Raw genomic sequence first — 18,158 nt, 5'->3', positions numbered from 1 at the left:
GTTCGGCCAAGGAGCTGGCTGCGCAGGCGATCTCAACCCCGCACAACGCGTCGACGCAAACTTTGTCTGGCGTGCCTGGCTGGCTGCACTCGCGAGAGAGGAAAAGGGTTCGCGTCCAGAACAAATCTCCGGACGGCGGTGCACCATGCCCCACGGTGGGCGCCAAATGTCGGGGGTTTGGTGCGACATATGCCAACGGATGGCTTATCATGGTGGGGGCGAGTAGAACGTCGCCGGTTCCTGGAAACGGGATGAGGCGAAGACATGCACGCTGGCGAATCTTACCCAGCTTCAGGGCTCTCCGGGGAGATAATACCCCTACTGCTGCTCTGCGGTGTCTCCGCATGATCACTATGGTCAAGTGTTTACACGGTTGCTCCTTGAGCTGTGTATGGTGGTAGGAGAGGGCAAGGCTAGCTCTCTCCTTCTATCTGGTATGGTATAGAACTACTGGGATCCAACCCTTTGCATGGGTGCCCTGGGGAGTTTATATAGGCCTACCCCACAGGGGTACAATGGTAATTCGACTGGGCACGGGCCCAGCCGTCAGTGCCTCCGACTTCCGACTTCTCCGCCGACTGCTGGGGCCCGCCGACTGGTGGGCCCCGCCGACTGGTCTGGTACGGAGCCGACAGGCCGCGTCCGCCGCGGGCGGGTCTTGCCGGCTGCTGATCACTGTAGCCGTGCTCCTGATGATGCAAGCTTGGTCATGGGGTCGTGGCAACAGCCCCGCCGCCTGGCGGGCGATCAGTGTGGCCACTCCCCATCTCTTCTTGATTAATGGCGCGTGGGCCCCAGGGGAGGGCTCGGCCGACTCCCCCGGGCCGACACCCGACGGGTCCGACTGGCGGTTCTCCCGCCGTCTCCCGAGGTCTCACTGACTAGTGGGCCCCGCTGTCTCCAGGCCGTACAGACAAGCCGTCATGGGCGCAGGACCCGGTACAGTGGTGCTGATGTCAGGGCCGGCCGGGCAATAGTGCCACGCCGCAGGGAGATCTTCCCAAGTACGGCGTGCTGTAGCCATGCCTGCCCTTGGTAAGGGGCGGGGAGTGGGCTTCATTGTAGCCATGCCCCTGCCCCGTCCCCCTCGATGAGGTCACGGTTTGTTGGATTCGCCGGCCGACTCCCCAAAGCCGGCTTCTCTGGAAGTCGCCCCTGGGACTCGGCCGTGAGCGGGCAGTCGACCGTCTTGCCGTAGACTCTCCAGGAGGCGGCTCTTCGCCCTGTGGTCTCAAGGGGCGCAGCCTGCCCCAATGTCTTGAAAGGTTATGGGGCTCGGGTTGGCCTACCCATGGCCCATTACTCCGATAATGACTGGCTCCGTGACATCACCTATGAGATGGAGTCTGCTGATGTAGCCCCTGCCAGCTATGTCACCTTTGCTTCCTTCTTCCTGAAAGGACTCGCTGCTCAATGGTGGGACAGCCACAGGCGTACTCTGCCGGTTGGAACAATCATCACCTGGCCAGACATCCAAGCTGCTTTCCGTGCCCGCTTCATTCCTCAGGGAGTCATGGACCAGAAGAAGCGCGAGTTCCACAACCTCACCCAAGGTAACAAAACTATGGAAGCCTATCAGCGGGAGTTTCTGGACTTGTCTTGCTATGCTGAAGAAGACATTGCAATTGATACACGCAAACAGGAGAAGTTCCGTGATGGCCTTCAAGCTAACATCAAGCTCGCACTTCTAGTGCATGACTTTGCTTATTTCGCCACCTTGGTGAACAAGGCCATCAATGTCGAAACTGGTCTGCAGGAACACCAGAGCTCTCACTGGCGCAACCGTGACACGGGGTCATCTTCGGGCCCGTCCTCGCAGAAGCGTAGGATATGGATTCCCAACAGCATGTACCAGCCAACTGCACCTGCTCAAAGGAAGTCCTATGCTGCACCGCGTCAGCCTCCCCCACCAACTAGGCAGCCAAGGACTTCCAGCTCCACCACCCCGAGCTCATGTTCCCACTCCCGATAATGGTCTGTGCTACAAGTGTGGTCAACCAGGTCTCCTCGCCAGGAACTGCTTTCAGAACCAGAATCAACTGGCCCTTCCCGCAGCTAGCCGTGGAAGCAACCATCCTCGCAACTCCAATGCCAGGTCTTATGGTCGTGTTCATGCCAACCATGTTGATCTCAATGAAGCTCAAGACCAGCCTGCTACTGTGATGGGTACACTCCTCATAAATTCAGTACCTGCATCTGTTTTATTCGATTCAGGAGCATCGCATTCATTCATGTCAGAAGATTTTGCATACAAGCACGATGTTAGGTGTGAGGAGATGAACACTTCGGTAGTGGTAAAAAAACCCGTGGGACAATGTCAAACCTCCATGGTTGGCATCGACGTCCCTATGGAAATCGAAGGGCTGGAATTCAATGCCTCTCCCATTCTCCTGAAGTCATCTAACATCGACCTCATTCTAGGGATGGATTGGTTGAAAGCACATACTGCTTCTATAGTTTGTGCCACTAAGACCGTCCATCTGCTACACCCTTCTGATGAGATAGTTACTTACCAGGCTCATCTGGTTCAAAATGCCGAGGCACGGCTTTATGCCTTGAATGCATTGAACGATGCACCACTCGAGGGCATTGAAAACATTCCCGTCGTTCGCAAATTCCAAGACATCTTTCCTGAAGAACGTCCAGGGATTCCCCCTGCTAGAGCTGTCGAATTCATCATCGACTTGAAACCAGGCACCACCCCTATAGCCAAGAGACCCTACAAGATGCCGCCGCATGAAATTATTGAACTTATGGAGGAAATCAACAAATCTCTTCGCAAAGGTTCCATTCGCCCTAGTTGCTCTCCTCGGGGAGCACCTTCTCTCTTTGTTAAGAAGGATGGGACAAACCAATTGGTCCAAGATTATCGACCTATTAACCGAGCCACTATTCAGAACAAATATCCCACTAGTAGAAAAAACCCCATTCGTCCCAGTTGATAAGGGCCTTTTGTCCCGGTTTGTGAACCGGGACTAAAGGGTCATTACTAATGCCCAAACCCTTTAGTCTCGGTTCTTACACGAACTGGGACAGATGGGCCTCCACGTGGCCAGTGCGCCGAGCCCAGGCCTTTGGTCCCGGTTGGTGGCACCAACCGGGACCAATAGGCATCCATGCGTCAACATTTTAGGGGTTGGCGTTTTTGTTTTTTTTAAGGGGGGGTTGGGGGTTTGGGGGATTTAATTTAGGTGTTTCATATATTGTGTTAGCTAGCTAATTAATAGAGAGAAGTGTCCTCCCTTATGTCCATGCTTGGACGACGCTATATATACGTATATATAGAGAGGACTAGACACGCTAGCTAGTAAGCAAATAAAGGAAATAGAAGATCGTCATGAACATATGCATACAGAGAGAAGTGATATCGACCACCTCTCCTTCTCCGAGAGATTGGTCGAACAACAAGTTCTCGTATATCTATCCGACACTACCGGCTACATATATACAATAATTATCTCTTACAATATAATCTCCTAATTATATATGAACACAGGGTCCACATAGTATTCTCCGTCTTCAGCGATCACGTGGTCAAGGAAGAATGACGCCAATTCCTCTTGAATTGCTCGCATACGATCTGGTGCTAGGAGTTCATCCCGCATCCGAAACATCTAATTTGAACAAGGGGGTCAATACATACATATATATATATATATGAATAAATGAAACTCAACACAAATGATGGTAATAAAATAAAATTGTGAATATTATTGCTTACGCACTTCATATTGTTCGTCAGAGTACCCTCGTTCACAGGTCGTGTGGCGGATGGACTCGCAAACATAGTATCCACATAAATCATTCCCTTGTTCCTGCCACAACCACTTTACAAGAAATAGAGGTCAATTAAACTGATAAGCAAGCATGCCAAATGGTATTGATGAAACTAGCGCTTGAATCACTAGGAGATGCGCGGAACATGTTACTATAGTACTTACTTTCGGGTGTCTAAATTGCAGCTTCTTCGGCAGTCCCGGAGCTTTTTTGGTGAATTTTCTCCAAACCCTGCCACACAAAGAAAACACTTACTTGATATATCAGGAAATGAACAAAGTTGCTGATATGGTGGATAATGATCGATTTAACTTACTTCTCGAGCATTTGAGTCATGTCCGCATAGTCTTCGGGATCTTTTCATCTCGAGTCTTAGACGGTTACTAGTCCCTGCGCAAGCTTAATCTCTAGGAGAATATAGTGGAAACTGCGCACGCATGCATAACTCATCAATTACATTACTATAACCTGGACTAATAAGGGAAACCGAATATGCACAAGACAGTAACACTCACTTGAAGTTGTAAGGAAAGAGTATTATATCTTTGTTTTCATTTATTACCAATGATCGTAGCAAGTTGGCCTTGGTATCTTCGGCACGATATTTAAACTCAGTTGCATGTATGAGATTTTTGTTAATGAACCCAATATCACCGATTTGTCTTTTCTTCAATTCGGCGATCTTCAATCTGCATAATATAGAGAGGATAATTATAAATACATGCAATGAAAGAGCTGACCTATATAGAGATACTTAATGACAGAAGTAGTACTACTTACAGACAGTAGCAAGTGACCGTTGCTTTATCGAGGGCCTTTTGAATGAAAAACTGGAAGAACTCCTCAAATGGAACATTCAACAATTCAATTCCAATGAGCTCATGCTCCTCTCTAACTCTCAGCGTCAAAGTATTCCTCCCCCCAGACTCTCTGCAGGTTTTCATGTACCAATCATGGAATCTTCGCATCATCTGTAACGCCCCGAGTCCGATGCGCCAGGTGTCTTGCAGTTATTCGCTGTCATTGCCATGTCATCCGCTTGCGTGTTGCATCGTGTCATGTCATCATCCGCATTGCATCATCATGTTTTCGAAACTTGCATCCGTCCCGGTCTCCTCGTTCCGTCCGTTGTCCGTTCTGAGCCCAGACACACTTGCACGCGCCCGCGGCATGTCCGAAATATTATTTTATTAGTGGCCGGAAGATGTTCTCGGAATGGGATGAGAGTTGACGTATGGTCTTACCATAGTGTAGATAGACCGCCTGTCAAGTTTCATCGCATTCGGAGTTCGTTTGATAGCCCAACCGTTAAACTATAGCGGCAGTATAACCGTTCTAACATCGGACGTTTTCGGTCTCCGGAAACAGATGTCGGGCCCTCTCTCTCTCTTCTCCCCCTCGCAGTCTCGCCACAGCCCACCTAGTCCATCCTCCTTCCCCTCTTCGCGTCCGGAGTTGTCCGATGCGACCGCACGGTCCGAAACCCTCTCTGCACAGTGCATCGAACCCCTCACGTGCGCGTCCGAAATTGTCCCGAACCCGACCCGGGCTGTCGCTACCGTTGTGTCCGGATCATCCCCAAACATCTACAAAATATCATCGTTTTATTTATTGGACTCCCTAGCATATTTATTCTCGTCTGTCAGTTTTCGATCGAAAGGTCCAAACTCTCTCCCTTCCCTATATAAATAGTCCACCCACATGCCTATTTGGACAAACCCTAGACCAACTCCCTAAAATCCCCCCACCCCGCCGCCAGACCAGATCCACCTCGGGATCCTCCCACCGCCAGCTCGCACCCACCATGCATCCAATCCTGCAGCCTCCACCATCCCTGGCGGTCAGATCCTTGATCCAATGGCCTCCCTTGCGCCCCAGTGTCCCCAATGCCACATGCCCCGCATCTAGCCCCGATCCAGATCGAGGCGAGCTCGTCCCCGAGCCCCAGGGAGCTGCCGTTCCCGTCTGTCGCCGGCGACCGAACCTTCAGTTAGAGAGATGAGCGCCCCTCCTTTTTCCTTTCCCTTCCTTCCCCTGGTGCTTCTCTCCGCTGACCACTCCCTCTCTTCGTGCTGCTGATTCACAAGGAGCGCCATGGCCTCCTCTAACCGATCCTCCGGTGCCTCCCCGAGCATGCAGCGTACCCAGCTCCTCGTGCCCGAGAGCCTCGTGCGCGAGCTCAACCCCGAGAGCCCCTGAGAAGCTCTTCCTCCCGCCGGTCTCCTCCGCGACCCTGCGTCTCTGCCGAAGCCCGCGCCAAGTTCTTCGTCCCCGCGCCGTCGTCGCCGGATCCGGTGGGCACAGGCCGGAGACCGCCCCTGCTCGCGTCGCTATCCTCTGCCTCCCCTGCTCCAGTTCGAGCGAGCGAGGAGACCGCCCCGTTAATCGCCTGCTTCCCTACTGCTGCCGTTGTTATGACTATCGAAGACGGCAAGCCCCGCCTCGTCTGCGCGCCGATCTGCCGCGGGCTGCCCTCAGAACAGAACTCCACCGCTACCAAGCCTCAGATCCGGCCGGTTCCTGCTCGCCCTCGCCCGTGCAAGTCCCTCGTCGTGCCGCCGTCGTCCTGCTCCAAGGCGAAGCGCGGCCCGCTCGATCCTCTGTTTTCGTCGACCTGCTTCGTCCCCTTCCTCTGTGATTCAGGCGAGTGTGAACCAGGCTGCTGCCGCACATGCCTGCGTGGGCCACAAGCATGCTCGAGGCCCAGCACGCCCCTCCTGCAGCCTCCCCACCAACTGGGCCTCGACACATGGTGAGGCACTAGCGCCCCCTTGTTTTTTCCCTCTTTCTCTCTGTTGGCCCAGCATGAGCAGTTCCCCAGGCCCAGTTTGCCTCAGATCTGGCCCATGTTGTTTTTTTCCTTGAGAGGACGATTTTTCTAATTTCCAGAGTTGGCAGTTTTACAAAATAACCCCTAAGCTCCATGCATATTGCAACTCACAAACGGTGCATCATATTAAAATATATTATATATGAAACTTGCTTAGAATTTTGTCTAGTTTAATAATATGCCACTTTCATCTATGTTTGAAATGTTTAAAATGTTGTTTGTTTAAATTTGCTTAAATAACTTGCTAAAACAGTTTAATTCATAACTAAATAACCGTAACTCGGAATTTAATAAACTTTATATGTAAATGGGGTAGAAAAATGCCTAGTTTAACATGGTGTACTTGTTTTGCATGTTTATTAACTCTAAAATTATGTTTAGGGCAGAAGAGTACCAAACCTAATATATGCATATGAGGAGTTTCCGGACTTGTTGTTTTGTTGTTCCGGCATCATTTAAACTTGCCTAGATTAGATAGTTTCATCATGTTTCACCTCTTGCCATGCTAACAACATTTAATATTGTTGGGTACATAAACGAGATCGAACTAAATAACATGAACGTGGTGTTTCGTCAATATGCAACAGAGTTGCATATTGAGCTCCACTTAATTTGTAGGATTGCTTGTGCACTTTGCCGTGCCATGCTTCATTAAACCGGACATGCCTCATACTTTTTGTGCATCATGCCATGATTTTGTGGTGGTTGTTTACTATGTTGTTTGCTTCTTTCCGGGTTGCCTTTCTCGTGAGCTTCGGTTCCGTTCCGGAGTTGTGAGGATCCGTTCGACTACGTCTGTTTGTCTTCTTCATGGACTCGTTCTTCTTCCTTGCGGGATTTCAGGCAAGATGACCATACCCTCGAAATCACTTCTATCTTTGCTTGCTAGTTGCTCGCTCTTTTGCTATGCCTATGCTGCGATACCTACCACTTGATTATCATGCCTCCTATATTGTTGAACCAAGCCACTAACCCTTCTTGTCCTAGCAAACCGTTGTTTGGCTATGTTACCGCTTTGCTCAGCCCCTCTTATAGCGTTGTTAGTTGCAGGTGAAGATTGAAGTTTGTTCCTTGTTGGAACATGGAGATGTTGTTCCTTGCTTGGAACATGTTTACTTGTTGGGATATCACAATATATCTTATTTAATTAATGCATCTATATACTTGGTAAAGGGTGGAAGGCTCGGCCTTATGCCTGGTGTTTTGTTCCACTCTTGCCTCCCTAGTTTCCGTCATATCGGTGTTATGTTCCCGGATTTTGCGTTCCTTACGCGGTTGGGTAATAATGGGAACCCCTTGACAGTTCGCCTTGAATAAAACTCCTCCAGCAATGCCCAACATTGGTTTTACCATTCGCCACCTAGCCTTTTCTTTTCCCTTGGGAGTCGCGCTCCTAAGGGTCATCATTATTTTAACCCCCCGGGCCAGTGCTCCTCTGAGTGTTGGTCCAAACTAGAGCCCCTTGCAGCGCCACCTCGGGGAAACTCGAGGGCTGGTTTTAGTTGTACGGACTGCTCATCTGAGTGTGCCCTGAGAACGAGATATGTGCAGCTCCTATCGGGATTTGTTGGCACATTCGGGCGGTGTTGCTGGACTTGTTTTACCATTGTCGAGGATGTCTTGTAACCGGGATTCCGAGCCTGATCGGGTCTTCCCGCTAGAAGGAATATCCTTCGTTGACCGTAAGAGCTTGTGATGGGCTAAGTTGGGACACCCCTGCAGGGATTTGAACTTTTGAAAGCCGTGCCCGCGGTTATGGGCAGATGGGAATTTGTTAACATTCGGTTGTAGAAAACTTGAAGTTGATCTTATTTAAAATACATCAACCGCGTGTGTAACCGTGATGGTCTCTTTCCGGCGGAGTCCGGAAGTGAACACGGTGTTGGAGTTATGCTTGACTTAGGTTGTTCTAGGATCACTTCTTGATCATAGTTTCTCGATCGTGCTTTGCCTTCTCTTCTCGCTCTCATTTGCGTATGTTAGCCACCATATATGCTAGTCGCTTGCTGCAGCTCCACCTCATACTTTTACCTTACCCATAAGCTTAAATAGTCTTGATCGCGAGGGTGTGAGATTGATGAGTCCATGTGACTCATAGATACTTCCAAAACCAGCTTGCAGGTGCCGATGAGTCCGTGCAGATGACGCGACCAAGCTCAGGAGGATCTCGATGAAGATCTTGTCCTTTGTGTTGTTTCGTTCTAGTTGATCAGTAGTGGAGCCCAGTTGGGGTCGATCAGGGACCTTGTCGCATTTGGGGTTCTTCTTTTATTTTGGTTCCATAGTCGGACCTTGATTGTATTTGGATGTTGTAATGCTTTAATTCATGTATTGTGTGAAGTGGCGATTGTAAGCCAACTATGTATCTCTTTCCCTTATGTATTACATGGGTTGTGTGAAGATTACCTCACTTGCGACATTGCTTTCAATGCGGTTATGCCTCTAAGTCGTGCTTCGACACGTGGGAGATATAGCCGCATCGAGGGCGTTACATCATCATTGTTAGAGATCTTTCATCTTTGACGAGAGGCTTCCCGTACTCGTATTTGTGTTCCTCCACCTCCAAGAACTCATAGTGTACATCGTCGGGCAAGTAATCTCCAAGATTGCTATAATCGGGCACCATCCTCGGAACATTAGTAGGCATCTTGAGCGGGGGGCATGATTGATTCGCTTGTTCGTCGAGCTGGGGAATTTTTTCCCAGCTCGTCGTTCTTTTAACCTTTGATCACTGATAGTACTTCCCGACCGCTCCGCTTCGACAAATGACTTTACAATAATGCGGTCATAGTTGCCTTTCGGCGGAGACTTTGCTGCTTTTTTTAGGGTAGCCAGAGTGCGCTTCGCTTTCACCGGATCTACCTTCTCCTCCGGAGGTGGATGTTTCTTTGCTTTCACCCCTTCAAAGAGGTTCCTCACTTCGGCTCGCGTGATCTTGGTGTTCTCCTCTAGGGTCCTCTCGTATGGTAACTTCTCTGGAGTCTTCAGAGAAGGACCGAATCTGTATTGCCTCCCGCCTCTGGCTGTACTGCTAGACGCCGGCAGAGCAGATGGAGCGGCTGCGGCTGTCTTCTTTCCTTGCTTACGAGGCGGAGGAGAAGGACTACGACGCGCCGGAGCAGCCGGAGCGGCGGCGGGTCTCTTCCGCCCTTGCTGACGAGGCGGAGAAGGAGGAGGCTGGCTGCTCGGGCGTGCCGGCGCAGGCGGAGAAGGAGGCGGAGTGCCGCCACGCGCCGGAGAAGGAGGCTGAGTGCTCTGACCAGTCGCGGAGGAGGAGGCAGAGTGCCTTGACTTGCCGGAGGAGGCGGAGGCGTCCAATTCAGAAGCTTGATGAGCTCCTTCCGCCATAGGCATGGAGTCAATAAACATGAACCCAGCCGAGTCTCCCCTTCACCGGTAGGGTAGTCAAGCTGGAGGTCCTCAAATCCCTCCGTTATTTCGTCCACCGTCACCCTGGCATATCCTTTTGGAATCGGACTACAGTGAAAAGTTGCGCCGGTTCAGTAGGTCGAATAGAGCCGATGGCCGCCTTGACTTTGAAGTTCTCCCATTGCGTCATAAGGTGGCTATGTTGAGACTCTGTGATAGCATCCACGGGGTAGCTAGTAGGAGCCATCAAGACATGCTCCAGCTGAAGCAGCTCGGTGAAGCCATGCTTCTTCTCCGCTGATTTGGCAGGGTAGCTTCGGGGGTAGTTTCGGTAGTTCGCTTGCGGCGAGCTACTTCTCGTTCCTCTAGCGCTTGAACCCTTTCGTGCAGCGTCTGAATTTGGGCATGCTCCACTTTTTTCCTCCTATCCTGGCATTTGTAACCGCCTGCGTCCGGAAAACCAGCCTTCCACGTTACGGAGCCTGGCATGCTTCGTGTCCGTCTAGGGTGCTCAGGATTCCCGAGGGCCATTGTGAGCTTGTCGTTCTCTCTGTCTGGAAAGAACGTCCCTTGCTGCGCTGCATCGATATAGTGCTTTAGCTTCTTGACTGGTATGTTCAATTGCTCGTCCGTCCAAATGCATTTCCCTGATACTGGGTCCAAGGTTCCGCTAGACCCAAAGTACCAAGTCCGGAAATGGTCTGGCCAGTTCATTGTCTCTGGTTCGATCCCTTTATCAAGCAGATCATTCTCAGCCTTGGCCCACTTAGGCTGGGCTTTGAGGTAGCCATCTGACTCCGTGCGATGGTGAAGCTTCTTCTTCGCAGCATTTTTCTTGTTTGTCGCCGATATCTTCTTACTCTTTTCCGATGTCTTGTAGACCACAAATGCGGGCCAGTGATCTCTGATCTTCTCATATCTGTCGATGAATTCTGGTGTCTCTTCTTTGTCGACAAACGTTTTCAGCTCATTCTTCCACCTCCTGAATAGGTCTGCCATCTTTTTAAGAGCATGAGACTTGATTAATTTCTCTTTAACTGCCTTCTCCGGATCCTCCTCTGGCGGTAGGGTGAAATTTGCCTTCAGCTCACACTACGGGAAATAGATAATTTGCCGTCAGGGGGCGTCTTTGCCTTCAGCTTTTCGTCGGGCAGACGGCAAAGAAAGGGTTTGCCGACATCACCAGACGGCAAAGAAAAATTGACGGCAAAATATATTTTGCCGTCTGCCAAAAAAATCACAGACGGCAAAGAGCTCACTTTGCCGTCTACAACAAAAAACACATACGGCAAAGATTCTTCGTCGTCTATATTTTTTTCAGTAGACGGCAAAGATTCTTTGCCGTTTGTATTTTATCTCACAGACGGTAAAATGAGCTCTATGTCGTCTGTATTTTTTCGCAGACGGCAAAGAGGAAGCACGTCACGCGGATCGATCCCACGGATCAGTGACTTGGCAACATCTTAGACGCACATCTCAAACCACTAGGCCATCCACACCCCCACCCACCCATGATGCACGTGCCCCCAGGGCAGCACCCATGCCCCACGCTCTGTCTCCCTTATTCCCACCCCCATCGCACGTCTCTCTCTCTCTCTCTCTCTTTTCTCTCCCTCTCGATCCAAATCGAGCACGCCGCCGACGCTTGCAACCACATCGACCCCCAGCCCCGGCCAACACATCGCCCCGCGGTCCTTGGCTCGCCAGCCACCACTTCGCCCGGCGGCCGCACACACTTCCCCCTTCGCCCCCAGCGCCGCCGGCCCCGGCCGCTTCTCCCGTCGCCACCGTACGCCCACCGGCGGCGTGCAGATATGGCCTCTGCTTCCTCTTCGTCAAGTCGGAGACCAAGACCCTGAGCGGGCTGACGGCGCGGCCAGTGCTCACCAGCTACTACAAGAGCGAGCAGTTGAAGAACCGCCCCTACGACCCGTACCACAACTACACCAGCCCGACGGCGGCCATCCTCTGCGCGGACGCCTTCCAAAGCATGTACGCGCAGATGGTGTGCGGCCTGTGCCAGCGCCACGAGGTGCTCCGCGTCGGCGCCGTGTTCGCCTCCGGCCTCCAGCGCGCGATTCGCTTCCTCCAACTCAACTGGAAGGAGCTCCCCGCCGACATCGAGGCCGGCGCGCTCAGCCCATGCGTCACTAACGCGTCCGTGCGCGAGGCGGTCGCAGGTATCCTCCGGCCGGACCTCGAGCTCGCCCAGTTCGTCCGGGACGAGTGCTGCAACGACGAATGGGCCGGCATCGTCAGGCGCATTTGGCCCAACACCAAGTACCTCGACGTCATCGTCACCGGCGCCATGGCGCAGTACATCGGCACCCTCAAGTACCTTGTTGGCCTCCATCTCGCCAGCCGGCCCCGGCCTGGTCGCTCGTCGCCCCCAGCGGCCGCCGCGGCCCGTCGCTCATCGCCCCCTGCAGCCTGCACGCCCCGTCACCCCGCTGGCCTCCGGCGGCCCCGACCCCGTCACCCGTGCAGGCCTCCGACGGCCTCGACCCCTGGCACCGGCCCCTGCCTCGACAGCAGCCGTGCGCTCGGCTTCGCGAACTCCGCTGTGACAGCAGCCACCCTTGCGTGCCTCCCCGCGGCGCCGGAGCGAGTCAGCTCTCGAGCGCGGCTGGGCCAGAGCAGCGTAGCTCAGCAGGTCCAGACAGCGGCGCGACGTCGGGCTGGAGGTGGGGCGAGCAGACCACTGCAGTGAAGAACAAGGACCCGATTGTTTTTCCATTTTATGTTTTAGGGTCCTTTCTGTTAATTTGAAGGACTATTCTGTAACTTTAGTTCTCTCGCGGTCAGGTTTACATTTTGTACCCCAGTAATGTTAAATGAAAGGCACTACGCATGGCGGGGCCTTTTCCCTCTTAAAAAGACGAAGAAAGATTAGATAGGGCAGTGCACTTGCATGCGTTGACCGCATCGCTCGGGAGCAACACCACTGGTTTTTTATTTTGACCGCTTTCTTTGCCATCTGTGATGTACGAGGCTAATGACAAAGACGTGAGGAGCTGACGGCAAAGCTGTAGTGTGGCTGACGGCAAAACTACTTTTCTTTGTCGTCTGTGATTTATAAGGCTAACGGCGAAGAAGGTTCCGCTGACGGCAAATTCTTTGCCGTATGTCAGATAAAAAGCTGACGGTAAAGTATTCTTTGCTGACTTCTCTTTGCCGTCTGCTTCCTGACGGCAAAATCTTTGCCGTCTGGATTTAGGTCTTTGCCGTCTGTAATCCACAGATGGAAAATTTCCTGTTTCCTGTAGTGTGAGTCCAGAGATCATCTTTCTGCATATCATTGACATAAGACATCTCAGGGTCTTCGTTCTTAGGCTCATACCATTGCTGGATGTGCTGATTGAGATCTTGTCCCTAACAAGAACCCCGCACGGAGTAGAAAATGCTTCCTTTGTCCGGATGGGTTCAATCGGCATGCCATCACGCGCAATTTCTATGATCTCAAACCTTTCATCCGAGCGCAACTTTTTCTTCAGGCCTCGTCTCTTTACCGAAGTTGTGCTCGATCCGGAGGGCTAGAAAAAAGAAGAATTAGACGAGATTTAATTAATATCTGTACATACCAAAACAATAAATGCATCAATTAGCTAGTCATCACAGACTTAACTAATATATTTACCTGGCCGGACTCTGTTCGGTCACCAGAGCCGTCACCACGGGCTCCATCTTGCACTAGCATTGGGTCACCGGAGCCATCATAATCATGTCTTTCCTCCTCCATTCTTCGATCACCGTAGCTATTTTCTCTTCTTCTCCTCTATTCTTTTCTTCTTCTCCTCTTTTTTTCTTCTTTTTTTCTTCTTCTTATTTATTTCTCCTCTTCTTCTCCTTTCTTCCTCTTCTTATTTTCCTTTTTTCTCTCATTCTTTTTCTTCTTCTTCCTTTCCTAGCTAGATATATAAAACTTTTCTAAAAATGTAACTTTTGCATGGAAAAAATGTTTTCTTCTCCAACACAAAAACAATTATATATGATAACAAGCATATACATCATCATATATAAGAATAAAACAAGCATATATACATGAAAAAAAACAAGCATATATACATGAAAAAAACAAGCATATATATCATCATATATATGAAAAAAACAAGCATATATACATGGAAAAAAACAAGCATATATATATATATATCTAGGGTTTGGGGTGGCCTTGACAACGCTTCAAGGGTTTGGGGTGGCCTCGAGAGATTTTGTCGGGTAGGGGCGCGGCGGGAGGGGGTAGGAGACCGACATCGTTTTTTCTTGGGTTATATATATCGACCGCCCCTCGTGTTGAAGTTATCGGCAGGGGGTTATATCGACCCCCCCTCGTGTTGAAGTTATCGGGAGGGGTATATAGACGACGACAGACCCGATAAAACATAAGAAAATTAAGAATAAATAAAAAGAGGAGAAGAAGAAAGGAATAGAGGATAAGATCGAAGAAAAAAAAGAAGAAGAAAAAGAGGAGAAGAAGAAAGGAATAGAGGAGAAGATTCTATTTTTTCTTCTTCTCCTCTATTCCTTTCTTCTTCTCCTCTTCCTTTTCTTCCTCTCCTCTTCTTCTCCTTTTTCCTCTTCTTATTTTCCTTTTTTCCTCTCCTTCTTTTTCTTCTTCTTCCTTCTTCCTAGCCAGATATATAAAACTTCTCTAAAAATGTAACTTTTGCATATATAAAACTTTTTCTTCTTCTTCTTCCTTCTTCCTTCTCTTCCTTCTTCCTAAATATATAAAACTTTTCTAAAAATGAAACTAACCTAAAATGTACTAAATCAGAGAACAAATATAGATAAAACTTTTCTAAAAATGTAACTTTTAGAAATATGAACATATATACATAGAGAACATACAAACATATATACATTTTTATAAAAAAGCAAAATACAAATCATCATATATATGAACAAAAAAACTGAAAAGAAGGCGTATATCATATATAAACAATACATATACTCACATATATGCATATATATATATATATAATCTGAAAAAACAAGCATATAATATATGAAAAAAACAAGGACAGGGCAGGGGCGCCGGCCGGACCAAGGTGAGGAGGGGAAGGGGCGCGGGTTCGGCGGCGAGGACGGCAACGGGGCAGGGGGTGTGCACTCAGGGCAGGGGTGTCGGCTGGCAAGGAAGGGGGCGGGGCAGGGCGACGGCGACGACGGGTGCGGGCTGGGGCGAGCGGCGACGGCGTCGGGCGATGGCACGGGCGACGGCGTCGGGGCAGGGCTCGGCGGCGACGGCGTCGGGCAAGGGCGTGGGCGACGACGTAGGGGCAGGGCTCGGCGGCGACGGCGTCGGGCAAGGGCGTTGGCGACGGCGTCGGGGCAGGGCTCGGCGGCGACGGCGACGAGGAGCAGTGTGGGGCGTGGGAGCGAAGAACCAGTGAATTTTGGAGAAACTGCTAAGTGTTTGCTTATATAGAAAAGGCTTTGGTCCCGGTTCGTGGCATCAACCGGGACCAATGCGACCCTTTAGTCCCGGTTGGTGCCACCAACCGGGACCAAATGTCTCTTTTCAGCAGCCCAAAAGGCGGGAAGCGGCGGCCTTTAGTCCCGGTTGGTGGCACCAACCGGGACCAAAGGCCTTGTGCTGCCACAGTCAAAAGTTTAGTACCACCTCGCTAGCTGAGAGAGCTCGAGAGTGGTTCGCTGTTGCGCCCACCCTCTCGAGCTCCTCTCAATTGTAGGCTTCCGGGCCTAACCGTACGCTGTGTGCCTGTGGGCCTATTGGGCCTCCCGCGGGCCTGAATCCTGGGGGCCCGGTAGGTGGCACTTTTTTCTTTGTTGCTTTATTTTTTTATTTTGTTTCTACTTACAACAAAATACTTATTGTCGCTATTTTTATTTATTTTATTAAAGTTTATTTTTAATTATTTTTCTTCTAGGTCACAAAAATTATAAACTTTCTGTTAGTGCCATTAGTTTTCAAAATTGTTTTTTTGTTTTCTTTGTTGCTTTATTTATTTTATTTTGTTTCTACTTACAACAAAATACTTATTGTTGCTATTTTTATTTATTTTATTAAATTTTATTTTTTAATTATTTTTGCTTTTAGGTCAGAAAAATTATAAACCTTCTGTTAGTGCCATTAGTTTTCGAATAATTAAAATTGGAATTCTTTGAAATTTGCGTGAATCACAAGTTTGTGATTAACTTTACTATAAAAATAGTTTTTTTTCCATTTTTTGTTTTGTTTTTTGCATTATTTATTTTCTTTTATTTTTTGCTTTATTTTTTTTATTCATTTTGCTTTTAGGTCAGAAAAATTATAAACTTTCTGTTAGTGCCATTAGTTTTAGAAAAATTATAAACTTTCTGTTAGTGCCGTTAGTTTTCAAATTTGAATTATTTGAAATTTGTGTGAATCACAAGTTTGTGATTAACTTTACTAAAAAATGAGCGTAGATGCGCTTATAGAGAAAACTCAACCTAAATTCATAGTGAATTTTTATGAATTTCAGAGAAATTCACTTTGAATTTAGGTTAAATTTGCTGTATAAGGGGATCTATTTTCACTTTGAGAGGAGCTCAACAAGTCAGAGAGGGAAGGGCTGATAAACTGGTGTGAGCCCCCTTCGGTTGGCGAGGTGGGACTAAACTCTGAACGCAACGAGGACCAACCCTTTAGTCCCGGTTTGTGGCACATACCGGGACTAATGGTCATGGGCCAGGTGCGAGGAGCATTGGTCCCGGTTGGTGCCACGAAACGGGACCAATGCCCCCTTTTGTCCTGGTTGGTGGTAACAACCGGGACCAAAGGCGTTGTGCTGCCCCGCGTCAAAAGTTTAGTACCACCTCGCTAGCTGAGAGAGCTCGAGAGTGGTTTATAAGCGCTGCTGCGCCCACCCTCTCGAGCTCCTCTCAATTGTAGGCTTTCGGGCCTAACCATACGCTATGTGCCTGTGGGCCTACTGGGCCACCTGCGGTCCTGAATCCTGGCCCATGGTAGGGTTTCTAGTCGTATTCAGGCCGTGGGGGCCTAGTAGGTGGCACTTTTTTTGTTTTCTTTGTTGCTTTATTTATTTAATTTTGTTTCTACTTTCAACAAAATACTATTTTTTTATTTTTATTCATTTTATTAAAGTTTATTTTTAATTATTTTTCTTTTAGGTCACAAAAATTATAAACTTTTTGTTAGTGCCATTAGTTTTCAAATTTGAATAGTTAAAATTTGAATTCTTTGATATTTGTGTGAATCACAAGTTTGTGATTAATTTTAATATAAAAATAGTTTTTTTCCACTTTTTTTGTTTTGTTTTTTGCATTATTTATTTTTCTTTTATTTTTTGCTTTATTTTTTAATACTTTTTGCTTTTAGGTCAGAAAAATTATAAACTTTCTGTTAGTGCCGATAGTTTTAGAAAAATTATAAACTTTCTGTTAGTGCCATTAGTTTTCAAATTTGAGTACGTAAAATTTGAATTATTTGAAATTTGTGTGAATCACAAGTTTGTGATTAACTTTACTATAAAAATAGTTTTTTTCCAGTTTTTTGTTTTGTTTTTTGCATTATTTATTTTGTTTTGTTTTTTAATTCTTTTTGCTTTTAGGTCAGAAAAATTATAAACTTTCTGTTAGTGCCATTAGTTTTAGAAAAATTATAAACTTTCTGTTAGTGCCATTAGTTTTCAAATTTGAATAGTTATAATTTGAATAATGGTATTACGAGGGCCGAACTATAAGACATTAACGCATTTCAAATGAACTCTGAAAAAGTTGAAAGTTGGCATGGTATCATAATTTCACCCACATTGCATGTGCATGTACAAAACGGACAATGGTATCATACTCATCTGTTACAAAGTTGGCATGGTATCATCATAATAGTTGCGTGAGAAAGTCTTCACTTTTTGTTCGCTTGTGTCATTTGCTTATTGCGCCGTAACCATGGATAATCTTCATCGTTTATCAGGATGCTTGGGTTAGCCTTGACTTTGAAGAGAGGAATTTCATGAAACTTTTCATGATCTTCAGACATGTCTGTCTTGCCCTCCACTCCAACGATGTCTTTTTTCCTGAAAGAACTATGTGGCGCTTTGGCTCATCGTATGATGTATTCGCTTCCTTATCTTTTCTTTTTCTCGGTTTGGTAGACATGTCCTTCACATAGATAACCTGTGCCACATCATTTTCTAGGACGAACGGTTCGTCAGTGTACCCAAGATTTTTCAGA

The 18,158-nt window shown here is 48.3% G+C and overlaps 1 protein-coding gene and 1 long non-coding RNA gene across 2 annotated transcripts; both read left to right on the top strand.

The window, feature by feature from the left end:
• The first annotated feature begins 5,510 nt into the window (after positions 1-5,510).
• LOC147978168 (uncharacterized) lies at positions 5,511-8,972 on the top strand. The gene is made up of 2 exons (XR_015618023.1): positions 5,511-7,450; positions 8,722-8,972. It is a non-coding gene; the product is annotated as an uncharacterized LOC147978168 (long non-coding RNA).
• Positions 8,973-11,501: 2,529 nt separating this feature from the next.
• LOC147978167 (uncharacterized) lies at positions 11,502-13,154 on the top strand. Its single transcript, XM_087516528.1, has one exon. It carries the CDS (start codon positions 11,517-11,519, stop codon positions 12,684-12,686), a length of 1,170 nt encoding a protein of 389 aa, XP_087372654.1. The 5' UTR covers positions 11,502-11,516; the 3' UTR covers positions 12,687-13,154.
• Positions 13,155-18,158: the final 5,004 nt, after the last annotated feature.

Source organism: Triticum urartu, chromosome 3A (assembly GCF_056163025.1).
Source record: "Triticum urartu cultivar PI428250 chromosome 3A, HENAU_Tu73, whole genome shotgun sequence".
In the NCBI taxonomy this organism is placed as follows: domain Eukaryota; kingdom Viridiplantae; phylum Streptophyta; class Magnoliopsida; order Poales; family Poaceae; genus Triticum; species Triticum urartu.
This window is presented reverse-complemented; position numbering and strand designations above follow the sequence as displayed.